Genomic DNA, 16,125 nt, shown 5'->3' with positions numbered 1-16,125 from the left:
CAAGGCATGAATTCAAGTCATACAGGTGAGTGACAGCACGGGATTAGAACTCGGGTCCTCTGACTCCCAGGTTTGTTTTCTTTTCACTAGGCCACACTGTTTCCAAGCGCTTAGTACAGTGCTCTGCACACAGTAAGCACTCAATAAATACGATTGAATGAATGTTTCCAAAAGCTTGAAACACGGCAGTGCAAATAAAGGGCAAGGAAGTGGGAAGGAAACCAGATCAATCATTCAATCATGGTTATTGAGTGCTTTCTGTGTGCAGAACACCATAATAAGTGTTTGGGAGATTTTGATGTAGCAGAGTTGACAGGCAAGTTTCCTGCCCAGAACAATCTTTTATCTAGAGAGGGAGGCAGATATTAATATAAAAAAATTACAGATATGGACATAAGTGCTTTGGAGCTGAGTGAAGTTTGCAAATCCAAGTGCAGTTGTCCTTAAACCCATTTTTCAAGAGAAGAGTGGTTTTTCTACAATTAAGCACCCAAAGGCAGAGCTCAGATAAGAATCCAAGTCTATTTCCTCCCAGTTCAGTTCTGAATTCATTCATTCACTCGTATTTATTGAGCACTTACTGTGTGTAGAGCACTGTACTAAGCACTTGGGAAGTACAAGTTGGCAACATATAGAGACGGTGCCTACCCAACAGTAGGCTCACAGTCTAGAAATCAGAACACTTTCAGATTACACATGTGAGTATGCATGTTTAGGTATGTCCACATACGGACATACATACACATATTTGGATTAGACACGTGAGTATCCATGTGCTCCAGACATGTACATACATACGCTCATTCAGAACTGAAATTATGAATTGCAATGGCAGTTTGGGCCTGGGAACCATGGCGAATGAGTTTTGGCAAAAAAATAAATTAAATTAAATTAATGAAAAAAGGATCCAGTAGCTTAGGGGAAGTTTCTGGGTTTGGGTTTGGAGGACCATCACTCCTAGGGAAAATATCTTTGGGTAAGAAAGATGGAGGGGCCAATGTGCTAATGGAGTGAACCGTTACGATGAGTATGGCATAATGGTTGGAGTATTTGCCTGGGAGTCAAAAGGTCATGGGTTCTAATCTCAGCTCCACAGTTGTCTCCTGGGTGACCTTGGGCTTCACTTCACTTCTCTGTGCTTTAGTTACCTCATCTGGAAAACGGGGACTGAGACTGTGCGCCCCATGTGGGACAGGGACTGTGTCCACCCCGATTTGCTTGTATCCACCCCAGTGCTTAGTACAGTGCCTGGCACATAGTAAGTGCTTAACAAATACCACAATTATTATTGGTAGTAGCAGTACAGTGCTTTGCATGCAGTAAGCGCTCAATAAATGATTGAATGAATGAATGAAGATCTTGGCACCAGAAATAATAGTACTGGCTCTTCAGGAGAAATCAGAAAAAGTTGCTTGGTCACTTCCCTTATTTGTGAAAGGTGTATACCCCATGTCCATTGATTGATAATAATAATAATAATGATGATGATGGTATTTGTTAAGTGCTTACTATGTGCCAAGCACTGTTTCAAGTGCTGGGGTAGATACAAGGTAATCAGATTGTTCCACGTGGGGCTCACAGTCTCAATCTCCATTTTACAGATGAGGTAACTGAGGCACAGAGAAGTTGTGACTTGCCCAAAGTCACACAGCTGATATGAATGCCAGAAGGGGCCATGCTTACCGATATAGCAGGGGCACAGTCTTTGACTAAGTTCTGTCCTCAGATCTGAAGGTATCCCGTAACAAACACCGTTCGGAAGCTTGTTTTCATTTTTAACGAAAAACACATTCTTCCATCTGTGCCCGCAAGCCTGGGTAAAACATGAAGGAAGATCCGGTAATGGCAAGGAAGACTTTTGAGCTGTGCGAATTAAACTCATCCAACTGCAATTTGAATACATACCACAATGGATCCATTTTCTCTTGGTTGTCTAGACAGGCTAACACCTAACCACTGGTTGTCTCTCTCTCCTGAACAAGTCTTCCCACAAGATTCTCCAGCTGGGCTACCTACAAAATTAAAAGAAACGATACAGACCAGTTATCTGGGATGAAGTGTTGGTCAAAAATGATTAAAAAGAAAAAGAATTGACATGAACAAATCTAAAGGAGATCACTAGAGTGGAGATCACTAGAAAGCAACCAGTGTTAAGCATTTAATAGGGAGTAACAGCAAAATGAATTTGACTGGCAAAGTGAGTGGTTTGGTTAGAGGAAAGGGATGTGTATTGGCGTAGGAGTTACAGACAGAGATAGCATTAGGACAAGGTGATAGGATTAGGGGTTAGTGGCTAGCGTTAAATAAGAGAAGCAACATGGCTTAGTGGAAAGACCGTGGACCTGGGGGTCAGAAGGACCTGGGTTCTAATTCTGGCTCTGCCACTTGTCTGCTGTGTGACCCTGGGCAAGTCATTTCACTTCTCTAGGCCTCAGTTACCTCATCTGGAAATTAGGGATTAAGACCGTGAGCCTTATGTGGGACAGGGACTCTGTCCAACCCAATTATCTTGTATCTACCCTAGGGCTTAGTACAGTCCCTGGCACATACTAAGTGATTAACAAATACCAAAATTATGACTATTACTAACATTATTATGAAGGTTACGTCTCTACATTGTGAGTTTGTTGTGGGCAGGGAACACGGCTACCAACTCTGTTGTATTGTACTCCCCCAAGTGCTTAATACTGTAAGCACTCAATAAACACCACAGATTGACTAATTGATCAAGGTCGTGGTTGGATTTGGGGTAGGGACAATGTTGGGGTTAGCATTTTTTAATATTATTTGCTATGCACTTACTACGTGCCAAGCACTCTACTAAGCACTACAGTCGATATAAGCTAATCAGGTTGGAAACAGTGCATGTCCCACATGAGACTCACAGTCTTATTCCCAGTTTACAGATGAGGTAACTGAGGTACCCAGAAGTTAAGTGACTTGCCCAAGGTCACACAGCAGACAAGCGACAAATTAGAACCCAGGTCCTTCTGACTCGAAGGCCCATGCTCTATCCAGTCAGCCATGCTGCTTTTCACTACGGCTGAGATTGTGATAGAAGTATTTTTTAGTCAAATCTACTTTTGCTTTTCTTGTTTAAGAATTGCTGGTTCTGCATTGAGGATGTGCTGATTTTTGGATAGATGATTTCAAATTAGGAAATTTGCTATGCTAGTTCTTTCAACAATTGCCTTGGAGTTGATAATACTCTTTGTCTATCACCATCATACATTAGGAACAGGCTTAATGCACCATTAATTGATAGCACAATATTCCTTGGTAATTTCCCACTGAAACCTAAACTTCTAGGTAATATTTCCTGAATGTTATACATTCAAGATCAGTCCTTTATAATGACAATCTTTGCAATGAATTTACTGAGCAGGGAAGTTTGTGTGCTTTAATGTGCCTGTATGTGCTTGCAACAAAGATGTTGAAGAAAAATAGCCCAAAACCTTGAACACAGCTGTCCAGAATAAAATAGTAACACAAAACCAATTATGGAAATAGCCAGAAACAATGTCCTGTGTTTACAAAGCTCTATAGTTATACAATAAAATATTTATGAAGTTTTGCACGTGGCAAAAGCCATTACTAACTACTTGGAGGTCTTTTGCTTTTCTTTCTATTTCCCCAAAACTATGCAGTAGAATTTTCTTCAGAAAGAAATGTACACATGGGAGGTTTCAGTTGTGAATTCACAGCCTGGACATTTGGTCAAGCTACTTTCAAATTATTTTTAAAAATGTTGATTTCATATTTCCACCATGAGTAACTTTTAAATGGATCAACATCATTTACTCCTAACTTCTGGAGAATAAACAATATATTTGTAATAATGCCAAAATGGGAAATAGCTACTGAATAGCAGATTGTTTGGGCTATTTTGAAATAAATATGGGGAATGATAACCAACGTCCCCATATTATTCACAACATTAAACAGTCAAATGAACACGTCCCCCTCCTGTTCTATCTGCCTTCCGTCCCCACCATTCTCAAAATCCCAATAAAATACTGATGGCTTGGGCACTTTGGTTTTTCTAGAAGAAATCACAGTTAAACAAGCCTCACAAAAATTTGAGGATGAGCTTTATGCTTTTGCATTGTAATCTTGACGTAACGCTTACCTGTCATATTTATTTGGAATAGAACTTTGTTATCTGTGCTGAAAGAGGATGTTATAAAAATACATGATTCAGGGAGTGATTATTGAGGGCTTTTTTAATTTGGGAAAAGAATTGGGTGACTTTTTTTACATTTCAGATTTTATTTTAGCATTTATTTTTATGATTTACATAGAATACCCGCATGGCAGTCATTTCTTCAATGATATTAGTCCTTTCTGGCTTTGCAAATGACATCAGTAGCTAAACAAATGATTACTATCATAGCCCCTTGTAGGTAACACAGAGCTAACGATGTTGCTCTGTGTAGAGTATCAGAATCCTGGACTAGGACAATTCATCTCACAAATGCTAACTAAATCACCTTATATCAATCATGGTAGAATTGGGATATAGACTTATGTTTTTCTCCACATTTTCACTGCATAAGTAGACTAAGCAATTTTTCTTTTTAAAAATTAGAGTTTGAGGTCTTTTTTCTACTATTTGAATAATAAAATGAGAACAAAATAGGCAACCCCAAAAGTCCATATGCTGTTATCACAAATGACAACAGAATAGTAGAGTCAGCCTTCAGTTCAAAGATGAGTGCCAATTTGTACTTCCCAAGCGCTTAGTACAGTGCACATAGTAAGCGCTCAATAAATACGATTGATGATGATGATGAGAGTGCAGATGACAAGGTGGAGTCAAAATGAACACTGTCAATCTTTGGATTCAATAAAACACACCCTATAATTGCTCAATATTTCCTCGCTGTCGCTCTGATTCAAGCACTCATCTCTCAACTATATAAAATTATGTTCTGTACTTTCTGCACTCAACTTTGAGGATGATAACTTTAAAATTTCATTCTATACAACTCTCCACTCCCCAAAGACCTGGGAGTCAGAAGGACCTGGGTTCTAATCCTGGGTCTGCCACTTGTCTGCTGGGTGACCTTGGGCAGATCACAAGCACGTCACTTCTCTGTGACTCAGTTATGTCAGCTGTAAAATGGGAATTAAGACTGTGAGCCCCTGGAGGACGTGGACTGTTTCCACCCCGGTTATCTTTGATCTACCTCAGTGCTTACTGCAGTGCCTGGCACATAGTAAGAATTTAACAAATACCACTAAAAATCTCCAAAAATAAAACAACCCATCAAATTCTTTCAGCCTCCAGAACACATTAGCTTACTGTCGACCCCTAGCCCACATCCTGCTTCAGGCCTGGAATGCTGTCCCTCGGCAAATCTAACAAACAATTACTCTCCACACCTTCAAAGTCTTTTTGAAGTACGTCCCCTCCAAGAGGCCTTTTCTGACAAATAATAATTATTATTATGGTATTTGTTAAGCACTTCCTATGTGCCAGGTACTGTACTAATCGCTGTGGTGGATACAAGCAAATCAAGGTGGACACAGTCCCTGTCCCATGTGGGGATTCACAGTCTCAAACCCCATTTTACAGATGAGGCAAGTGAGGCACAGAGAAGTGAAGTGACCTGCCCAAGATCACACGGCAGACAAGTGGCAGAGCTGGGATTAAAATCCATGAACTTCTGACTCGCAGGCCTGGGCTCTACCCATTATGCCACGCTGTTATAAGCCCCCCTTTCCTCTTTTCCCACTCCTTTCTGCATCACCCTGACTTGCTCCCTTTGTTCTTACCCCCTCCCAGCCTCACAGCACTTATGTACAGATCTGAAATTTATTTATTCATATTAACATCTGTCTCCCCACCCTCTAGACTGTGAGCTCATTGTGGGCAGGGAATGTATCTGTTTATTGTTGTACTGAACTCTGCCAATCGCTTAGTACCATGCTCTGCACACAGTATGATTGAATGAATGAGCTAGTCCACAATAGTACTACCATTGCTGGAATGTGGAAAAAGATTTGTCTTTATCTCTGCCACAATGAGAGAGCTCTGGACCAATATAGGATCTGTCTCTCTCAGAAGGTTCAAACAGAGCATCTCCTCTGAAATATGAATATTTATAAACTACTGCTTTTCTTGGTTTCAACCAGATCAAAAAGAAGACAAACATTAAAGTGCTTTTCTGAAGTGCTACCATCACACTTCTGATATAGTCCAGTTTAGAAAGTGTTGGAAATCATAAGACAAAGCTAATTCCCTTCTTAAAAGAGTACAAACAAAACCTACCAAAGTTACTCAAATACTCTGGGTAAATTAATTTAAATTCCGGGTTTCAACTCTATCTGTACATAATGATAATAATAATAATGTTGGTATTTGTTAAGCGCTTACTATGTGCAAAGCACTGTTCTAAGCACTGGGGGGGATACAAGGTGGGCAGGGAATGTATCTACCAATTCTGCTATATTGCACCCTCCCAAGTGCTTAGTATAGTGTTCTGCACCCACGAAGCGCTCAATAAATATGACATCATGAATCTATACTCTTAGCAAGCGAAATCCACTTTGAAGTTGCAAACATGATTCAACATAAAATGGGTCAGCAGCAATAAACAGGAGATCATTTTGCACATTTCTATACAAATCAAATCACTCATTCTTGGTTCAATTTGAATGGGTTTTTGCCAATTAATGAATTCGTTGTGGTATTTGTATATTTCCCAGTTGGCATTATAATGAAAATTCAATGAAGACCGCAGCTGCCTTTTTGTGGGTATGGATATGAGTTTGGAAGATTCATTTAATACCTTCTCTTTCTCCTCTGGAAAATAAAATCTTTATAAAGGCAATTGGGGTCTGTGTGTTGAACTTCTCTTTTAGTAGTTTGTAACAGTGAGTTCAAATGAATAGAGCCCCAAACTTGAACCACTAACTGAAATGACCATCTGAATAATCCTACTTGAGAAATTCCAGATCTAGTAACCTTGCTCAGTTACTGTTCTGAGAGGTTCCATGAAACGTCATACCAATAATAGCTTTATGGTTTAGATTTTTTTTTCTGACATTTGTTAAGTGCTTACTATGTGCCAGGCACTGTCCTAAGTGTTGGAGTAGATACAAAGTAATCAGATTGGACACAGTCCCTGTCCCACATGGGGCTCCAGTCATCATTCCCATTTTACAGATGAGGTGACTGAGGCCCAGAGAAGTTAAGTGACTGGCCCAGATTAGATAAACCCATTAATCTGCTAGATTATAAAATCTTTGAGGACATGGAGTGTGTCTACTTGTTTTACTGAAGTTTCCCAAGCCCTGAATCAGTGGCATTTATTGAGTGCTTAATACCATAAAAGAGTTCCATCATTCATATCCTTATTTTCTAAACAAAAATCATTTTTCATCCACTAACAGATAAGCCTTCCCCCCAAAAAACTGTATTTCCCAGGTAGCCTTAAATATCTCACTATGGAAAAGTTATGCACATTTTATGAAAAACAAAAGAAAATCAAGAAACTGTCTAAATTTGGGGGAACAAATGGCAGAGGAGACCACTAAAATATTAACTTTAGTATTAACTGGTGTGGAGAAGAAATATTAAGGGTCTTTGGAAGGCCAAATAACTCGACTTAGATTAGCATATTTTGGATATATAATCAGGAGGACTGATTCTCTGGAGAAGACACTAATGCTAGGGAAAATCCAGGGAAAACAAGAAAGAGGCAGATCAGCAGCTAGATGGACAGAGACCATAACAGTGATAATGGAAGAACCATTAGAAAGGTTGTGGATTATGGCAGAGGACAGGACGTTCTGGAGAAAGTACATCCATGGAATCTCTATGAACCAGAAACAACTCAACGACACTTGATAATAATAAAAAAACACTGGGGCCATCAATGACTGGCCAACATTAAATCCAGTAACCCCATCATTAGTGATATTGGCAGCATTATTTATTATTTCTCCAAAACCCTCATTCTGTCCTTCAATCAGATTCACAGTTTTTGACCTCAATCCTAAAACACCTCCCAGTAGCAGGGCAAATAGCAGCTCTGATGAAGAAAAGGAAAGTGTATCATCAGAACAAAGCAGAGGCCTCAATAATCTTCTCCCTTGCTCTCAGGTATTAATTTTACATCAAACTTTTCCCCACAACCAATTCCAGCTTCAAACAGGGCAGTTCCTAGTTTGCGCAACTCCCCACTCCCTGTACCTCAGTTCAGAATTCCAAAGAAAAGTGAAAATTCAAAATGTGCTTTCAACTGAGCCTTAAAAAACAGAAAGTCCCACCTTTGTGTTTTGTTTTTCTAATGGGATTTGTGAAGTGCTTATTATGTGCTAGGCACTGTACTGAGTGCTGCCATAGGTACAAGCTAATCAGGTTGAAGTGAAGTGACTTGACCAAGGTCACCCAGCAGATAAATGGCCGAACCAGGCAAGACTAGAATCCAGTTCCTTCTAACTCACAAGTTCATGCTCTATCCATTAGGCAACCCCTTGATTATATATTACTCTTAATTAGCACCTCATAAAACTGCTCAGTAGCAGTGGGGAATGTGCCTGTTTATATTTACTCTCCCATGTGCTTATCACAGTGCTTTGCACACAGAAAGCACTCAAACAAATACGATTGAATGAATGAATAGTAGTAGGATGTATTGCAGACCCACTTGGGGAGTGAACTGTTACAGACCCTCAGGAAAAGAGAATAAAGAAGTGACATCCTCTTTTAAGGGGAACTAAAGCCCTCTGAAGTGGCCAAAAGAGCGCTGAGAATTTGGTATCAGTAAGAGCCATTTTAGAGGACAAAAACGATAAGAGTCAAGTTAGGATTCTAGACAGGAAATTGCTAAACATCCGGCAGTTTAAGATCTCCCAAGTTCCCTTTATCTTACTTGGCTATTTAGCCCCCAAATCCCAAAATATGTTTAAAACAGAGCCTGGAGCATGGTCAACAGAGACACGATCGTAGACTGTGAGCAACATAAGAGACAAGATCAAGTCTGATCTAACTTGTATCTACCTCAGTGCTTAAAAAAATGATTGACATAGAGTAAGCGCTTCACAAGTACCATTAAAAACAATTCCAAAATGGAGAATACTGAAGCCCAACAACAGGTTTCAGTTGATCTGATAGGCACAGAATGACCAATATTTGATTGACTGGCGACAGAATAATAATAATTATTATAGTACTTATTAAGCACTTACTATGTGCCCCAGTTACCACTTCTGTAAAATGGGGATTGAGACCGTGAGCCCCACATGGTACACCTCAATTTGCTTGTATCCACCCCAGTGCTTAGTACAGTGCCTGGCACATGGTAAGCACTTAACAAATACCATCATCATTATTATTATTAATCTGTATCAAGCACTGTTCTAAGCGTAGGAGTAGATACAAGTCAATCAGAGTGGACATAGTCCCTGTCCCACATGGGGCTCACAGTTTTAATCCCCACTTTTTCAGATGAGGTAAATGAGGCCCAGAGGAGTGAAGTGACTTGCCCAAGGTCACACAGCAGACATGTGGCAGAGCCAGGATGAGAACCCAGGCCCTTCTGACTCCCAGGGCCAAGCTCTATCCACCAAGCGTCTCTAAATGACAAACTGATATGACAAACTGCTTCTCTAAATGATAAACTGACATGGGGAACATTTCTCAAACCAACGGGGCTGGAAATATCGTGACATTCATGACGTTCTAGTAAGAACTAAAAGTGGAGGAAGAGTGGAGAGACAGTGAGATACAGTCTAGAGGGGGAGCCAGACATTGATTCATTTATTCATTTAGTCGTATTTAATTGAATTTACAGTGTGCAGAGCACTTTACTAAGTGCTTGAGTAAGCACAATATAACAATAAACAGACACATTCCCTGACCATAGTGAGCTTAAAGTCTGGGGAGGGGGAGAGACAGATGTCAATACAAATAAATTATGTATACGTACATAAATGTTGTAAGGTTGTGCGGGGGTGAATAGAAGGTGTAACAGAAGAGAGCAAGAGAAGTCCACACTTCATTCTGCTGCCTGGATCATTTTTCTACAAAATGTTCAGTGCATGCTTCCCTGCTCCTAAATAATAGGTCCTGGAATGGTTCTAGGTTTTGCTCTCTTAGGCTGGTCCACAGGAGACTATGAACAGCTTAAGATTCCAATCACGTTTCAGATCTTGTCTGGGTTTAGATTGGAGAACCAATTTGCTCTTGGGGGCATCAGCCTTCAGGGCTTTACCCAGACCCCAGCAACAAAGCTCTCCATGTAAGAACTAGATAATTGGAAGAGTAACCCCACCTACCTCACTCAGAACTTCTCTGACAGACCCCACCAAAGTCTGTGAGGTGGGTAGGAGGAAGAAAAATCTGCAATCGTTAAATGAGTTTGTTGCAAAAATCACATATCGAGGACCTAAAATGCTATTCCCAATTAATCTCATTCCAAATGTACCCAGAAATAGAAAATTTCTAATCCAGATAGTTCCTCCATGGGCTACACTAATTGGAATTTTCTTAGAATCAGCATCTTTGAAAGCCTGTTCTCTTCAATTGTGGGGGATTTTTCAAGACATTGCAATATAGCCATTTGACTAGAATAAAACACATGGGCACTACAAGGTAATTCCTCAAATCCACTCAATTCTGGATAATTACTCTTCATGTGTCTGATTTGGAAATCCACCCATTTCAGGAGATGTGGCAATTCAGGAGCACGTCGGGAGTGAGGGTGACTTGAAGACTTGGGGGATCATGAGGAAACGACAACCTTTCAGGTAGCCTACAGTAACAATCAATCAGTCGACGGTATTTATCGAGCACTTGTGCAGAACACCGAACTAAGCACTTGGGAGAATACCCCACAATAGAGCTAGCAGATATGTTCCTAAAACCAGCATGTTCCAAAATCAGCTCAGAAAGTCTCACCATATTTCACCAATGGGTCAAAACGCACCCTATATCTCTAAGACTCATCTCAGTTGCAGGGTCAAAGGCAGAACAGAGGCAGAACTGGTCTTAGCAGGTGGGAAAGAGAGAGCAGTCAATCAGTGGTATTTATTGAGCACTTACTGTGTGCACAGCACTTGTACTGAGCGCTTTGAAGAGTACAATACAACAGAGTTGGTAGACACATTCCCCGCCCACAGTGAGCTTACAGTCTAGAAGGGGAGCAAAGCAAGCAATACAATCAGCCTAAAAGACTTCATTCATTCATTCAATTTTATTTACTGAGAACTTTCTGGATGCAGAGCACTGTACTAAGTGCTTTGGAGAGTACAATATAACAATAAACACATTCCCTGCCCACAGTGAGTTTACAGTCTAGAGGGGGAGACAGACACTAAGATAAGTAAATTCAAGTATGTACAAGTAAAATAGAGTAATAAATCTGTACAAATATATATACACAAGTGCTGTGGGGAGGGGAGGGGGGGAGAGTGATAAATTACAGAGATACAGGTTTCTTCATGAAAGCACTCTGTTGCATTCTACATGCTTGGAGAAGCAGCATGGCTCAGTGGAAAGAGCCCGGGCTTTGGAGTCAGAGGTCATGGGTTCAAATCCCAGCTCCAGCACTTGTCAGCTGTGTGACTTTGGGCAAGTCACTTCACTTCTCTGGGCCTCAGTTACCTCATCTGTAAAATGGGGATGAAGACTGTGAGCCCCCCGTGGGACAACCTGATCACCTTGCAACCTCCCTAGCTCTTAGAACAGTGCTTTGCACATAGTAAGTGCTTAATAAATGCTATCATTATTATTATAAACTTTAAGCTGGAGTGAATACATGCTAGAAAAGATGGCTGTAGCAGATGATGACAGCCAGCTAACTTTCCAATTTCTAGTGCGATAAAGAGATGTGGTAAAGTTGGTCACAAGGAAGATAAAACCACAAAATACAGATTCAGTCAAAAAGAGATAGAATCAGCTCTCATCGATCTTACAGCTTTTCCAGAAAAGATACTAATGCCCTTGAGTGGGCTGATTAATTAGGAATATTTTTTTGTCATCAGCGAGATGCTTTTGGGAAGAGACCCCCATCCTTGTGTCACCAGCTGGGAATGTTGCTTCTACTAGCAGCGGTGCCACTTCTAAGGTAGCAGGCAAAGACAAAATGAATGAACGGCACAGAATGGAAAAATCTGTCAAATAAAACAGTGGAAACTTCATCCTGCAGAAGCAGGGAGGGGATTCGAAGCCTGGCTTAGCCCAGCCCGCACCCTCCACTCCTCTGCTGCTAACCTCCTCACTGTATCTCGTTCTCACCTGTCCCACCATCGACCCCCGGCCCACATCCTCCCCCTGGCCTGGAATGCCCTCCCTCCACACATCTGCCAAGCTAGCTCTCTTCCTCCCTTCAAAGCCCTACTGAGAGCTCACCTCCTCCAGGAGGCCTTCTCAGACTGAGCCCCCTTTTTCCTCTCTTCCTCCCCATCCCCCCCGCCCTACCTCCTTCCCCTCCTCACGGCACCTGTGTATATATATTTGTACATATTTATTACTCTATTGATTTTACTTGCACATACTATTCTATTTATTTTGTTAATGATGTGCATTTAGCTTTAATTCTATTTGTTCTGATGACTTGACACCTGTCTACATGTTTTGTTGTCTGTCTCCCCCTTCTAGACTGTGAGCCCGTTGTTGAGCCCGTTGTTGGGTAGGGACTGTCTCTATATGTTGCCAACTTGTACTTCCCAAGTGCTTAGTACAGTGCTCTGCACACAGTAAGTGTTCAATAAATACGATTGAGTGAATGAATGAATGAACTTTCATCCAGGACTTTCATCCCAAATCCCATGCCACAGAAAGTTAAGGAGCAATTCGTATCACCTTATTAAAAATAGGACTAGGCCTAGAAAGTCTAAGGCAGGATTCTGATCAACTGATCAATCAATAGTACTTAGATATAGTGTCCTTACTTATAGTGCTTACTCTGTGCAGAGCATTGTACTAAGTAATTGGGAGCATACAACAGAATTAGCAGACATGTTCCCTGCCTATAACGAGTTTACAGTGTAGAAGGGGAAACGCAATCCAAAAAGTGGCATTTTAGTTCTGTTCTTTTGCCTGTGGGTGACAGCTAAAACTCCCTTCTGAGTCCCCTTCTTTTCTATCAATTAATCAATTGTATCTATTGAGCGCTTATTATGTGTAGGGCATTGTACTAAGCTCTTGGGAGAGAGTACGATATAACAGAATTGATAGGCACATTCCCTGCCCACAATGAGTTTACAGACACGGCAGGGTGGAGGGAGAAAGATGTTATTATAAAGAAATGTTACAAATAGGGACATAAGCGCTGGAGGGCTGAGAGAAGGGTGAATAAAGGGTGTAAGTCCAAGTGCAAAGGAGTAGGTACACATTTTGTGGTCTTATCTTCCTTGGTAATGACTTTACCACATCTCTTTATCACCCTAAAAACTGGAAAGTTAGCTGGCTTCATCAACATCATTATCTAGAGTCATCTTTTCTAGCAAGCTTTCACTACAGTTTGCAGAACACAGCAGGGTGCTCTGGTGAAGAAATCTTTTGAGCTGATTATATCGCTTGCTTTGCTTCTCCCTCTAGACTAGCAGCTCACTGTGGGCAAGGAATCTGTCTACCACCTCTGTTGTGTATTGTACTCTCCATACCGCTGCCTGGATCACTTTTCTACAAAAATGCTCAATCCACGCTTCCCCACTCCTCAAGAACCTCCAGTGGCTGCCCATCTAACTTTTGGCCAGGGAATGTGTCATGTTTATTGCTATAGTGGAATCTCCCAAGTGCTCTGTACAGTGCTCGGCACTCAGGAAGTGCTCAATAAATGCGATTGATTGCACAGCAAAGAGAAATTCCTTACAAATGGCTTTAAAGCACTCAATCACCTTGCCCCCTCTTACCTCACCACTCTCCTACTACAACCCAGCCCACACACTTTGCTCCACTAAATGCTAACCTTCTCACCATAGCTCGATCTCATCTATCTCACCACATACTTCTCACCCACATCCAACCTCCAACCTGAAAAGCCCTCCCTCTTCATATCCAACAGATGCTTACTCTACCCACCTTCAAAGCCTTTTTGAAGGCACATCTCTTCCAAGAGGCCTTCCCTGATTAAGTCCCCCTTCCCTCTTCTCTTATTTCCTTCTGCATCACCCTTATACTTAGATTTACACCCTTTATTCACCCTTCCCTCAGCCCCACAGCACTTATGTACATAACCATAATTTATTTACATTAATGTCCATCTCTCCCTCTAGACTATAATCTCGCTGTGGGCACGGAATGTGTCTACCAACTCTATTACACTGTACTCTCCCAAGTGCTTAGTACAGTGCCCTACACACATTGTGATCAATAAATACAATGGATTGACTGATTAAAGAGGAAATAAGGGCTTAGTCGGGGAAGGCCTCTTGGAGGAAATGTGCTTTTCTTACTTATCCCAGCTCATTCCCCTTCCACGGGTTTCAACTACCACCTCCACGGGGATGATTCCTAAATCCACCTCTTTAGACTGGACCTCTCACCTCTACTTTGTTCTCACACGATTTCTTGCCTCTGGGCTATTTCAGCATGATACCGCAAACTTAATAACCAGAACTGAAGTCCTCATCTTCCCTCCCAAATCCTTTCCTCCACCCAACTTTCCGACAGTTGCCAACGAACCATCCCTCGCATCTCTAAACCCGACAACTTTAGCATTATCCTTTGACTCCACCCTCTCTTCAATTCCTATATCCAATCGATTGCTAAATCTTGTTGGGATTTTCCCTTTCAAATTATTTTCAGGCTCTGCCCTTTCCTCTCCATCCAATCAACTACTACCCCATTCCTGGTGCTTGTCCTATCACAGCTTGGCTGCTGAATCAGTTTCCTCAGTATCCTCACTGGTTCTCCCCTCTCCAGTCCATATTTCACTCTGCTGCTTGGATCATTCTCTTAAAATGCCATTCTGTCCAAGTCTTCCTTCTCCTTAAAAAACATCAAATTTTACTCATTCCTCTCCACATGAAGAAGAAACTGTGTCCTTAAACATAGTTAGGAACAAATTGTCTCAGTAAAGAAAGCCTCCAACCTCAGTTTTTTAACAGCCACACAACAATCTTAACAGGAGAAGCAAGAGTAACCTAAGCCAAGCTTGCCTGGTTTACATAAGTAAGGTCAAATTTAACTCCTCTAGACCAATCTCATCCTCTGGACTGCAAGTTCGTTATGGACAGGGAATGTATCTGCTATACAGCTCTCTCCCAAGTGCTCAGTACAGTGTTCTGCATGCAGTAAGCGCTCAATAAATACTGTCGATTGATTGCAATCCAATTTACAAGATAAGCTACAAATTCAGTGCTCTGCACAGAATAGGTGTTCAGATACCATTGATTGCTTTGGCCTTGCCTTTGATTATAGGAAGATTATTCAGTGAACACCAATTGTTACATCTGGAGCTACAGATTTTATGAATTTTACTAATAACCACAAAGCAGGGGAGCACTCTTATTTGCTACCCTTGCTGATAATAAATAATTTTGGTATTCGTTAAAAGCTTACTGTGTACTGAGCACTGTACCAAGCACTGGGGTGGATACAGTCCCTTCCTCACCTAGGGCTCACAATCTAAAAGGGAGAGAAAACATGTATTTCATCCCCCCAGTGGATAGAGCTCAGGTTTGGGAGTCAGAAGGTCAAGGGTTCTAATCCCGGCTCTGCCACTTGCCTGCTGTATGACCTCGGGCCAGTCACTTAACTTCTCTGGGCCTCACTTACCTCATTTGTAAAACAGGGATTAAGACTGTGAGTACCATGTGGGTCAGGGACTGTGTTTAACCCAATTATCTTGTATCCATCCCAGTACTTAGAACAGTGCCTGATACATAGTAAGCTCTTAACAGATACTATAATAATTATTATGCTTATCCCCATTTTACGGGACAGGAAACTGGAACACAGAAAAGTTAGGTGACTTGCCCAAGATCACACAGCAAACAAGTAGCACAGCCAGGGTTAGAACCCACATCCCCTGACTCTCAGGTTCTTTCCACTACACCATAAATCAGTGAGAAGTGGCTCATTAGCTCAACAGAACTTGCCAAACTTGACTCAAAATAACGCTTTCCAGTGGGACCTAGGAAGCTGACAAAGGCAGTGATGCCATTTGT

General features: G+C 41.3%; 1 protein-coding gene across 1 annotated transcript in view; it reads right to left on the bottom strand.

Moving 5' to 3' along the window:
• Positions 1-16,125, bottom strand: part of ITGA4 (integrin subunit alpha 4) — an 82,794-nt gene that overhangs the window by 57,296 nt on the left and 9,373 nt on the right. The window contains exons 3-4 of the mRNA XM_038750996.1: positions 1,906-2,012; positions 1,684-1,813 (exon numbers count right to left, since the gene is read on the bottom strand). Of these exons, the coding sequence (XP_038606924.1) occupies positions 1,684-1,813; positions 1,906-2,012 (237 nt within the window). The remainder of the gene's footprint in view (positions 1-1,683; positions 1,814-1,905; positions 2,013-16,125) is intronic.

The sequence above is a fragment of the Tachyglossus aculeatus genome, chromosome 9 (genome assembly GCF_015852505.1).
Source record: "Tachyglossus aculeatus isolate mTacAcu1 chromosome 9, mTacAcu1.pri, whole genome shotgun sequence".
NCBI lineage: Eukaryota > Metazoa > Chordata > Mammalia > Monotremata > Tachyglossidae > Tachyglossus > Tachyglossus aculeatus.
This window is presented reverse-complemented; position numbering and strand designations above follow the sequence as displayed.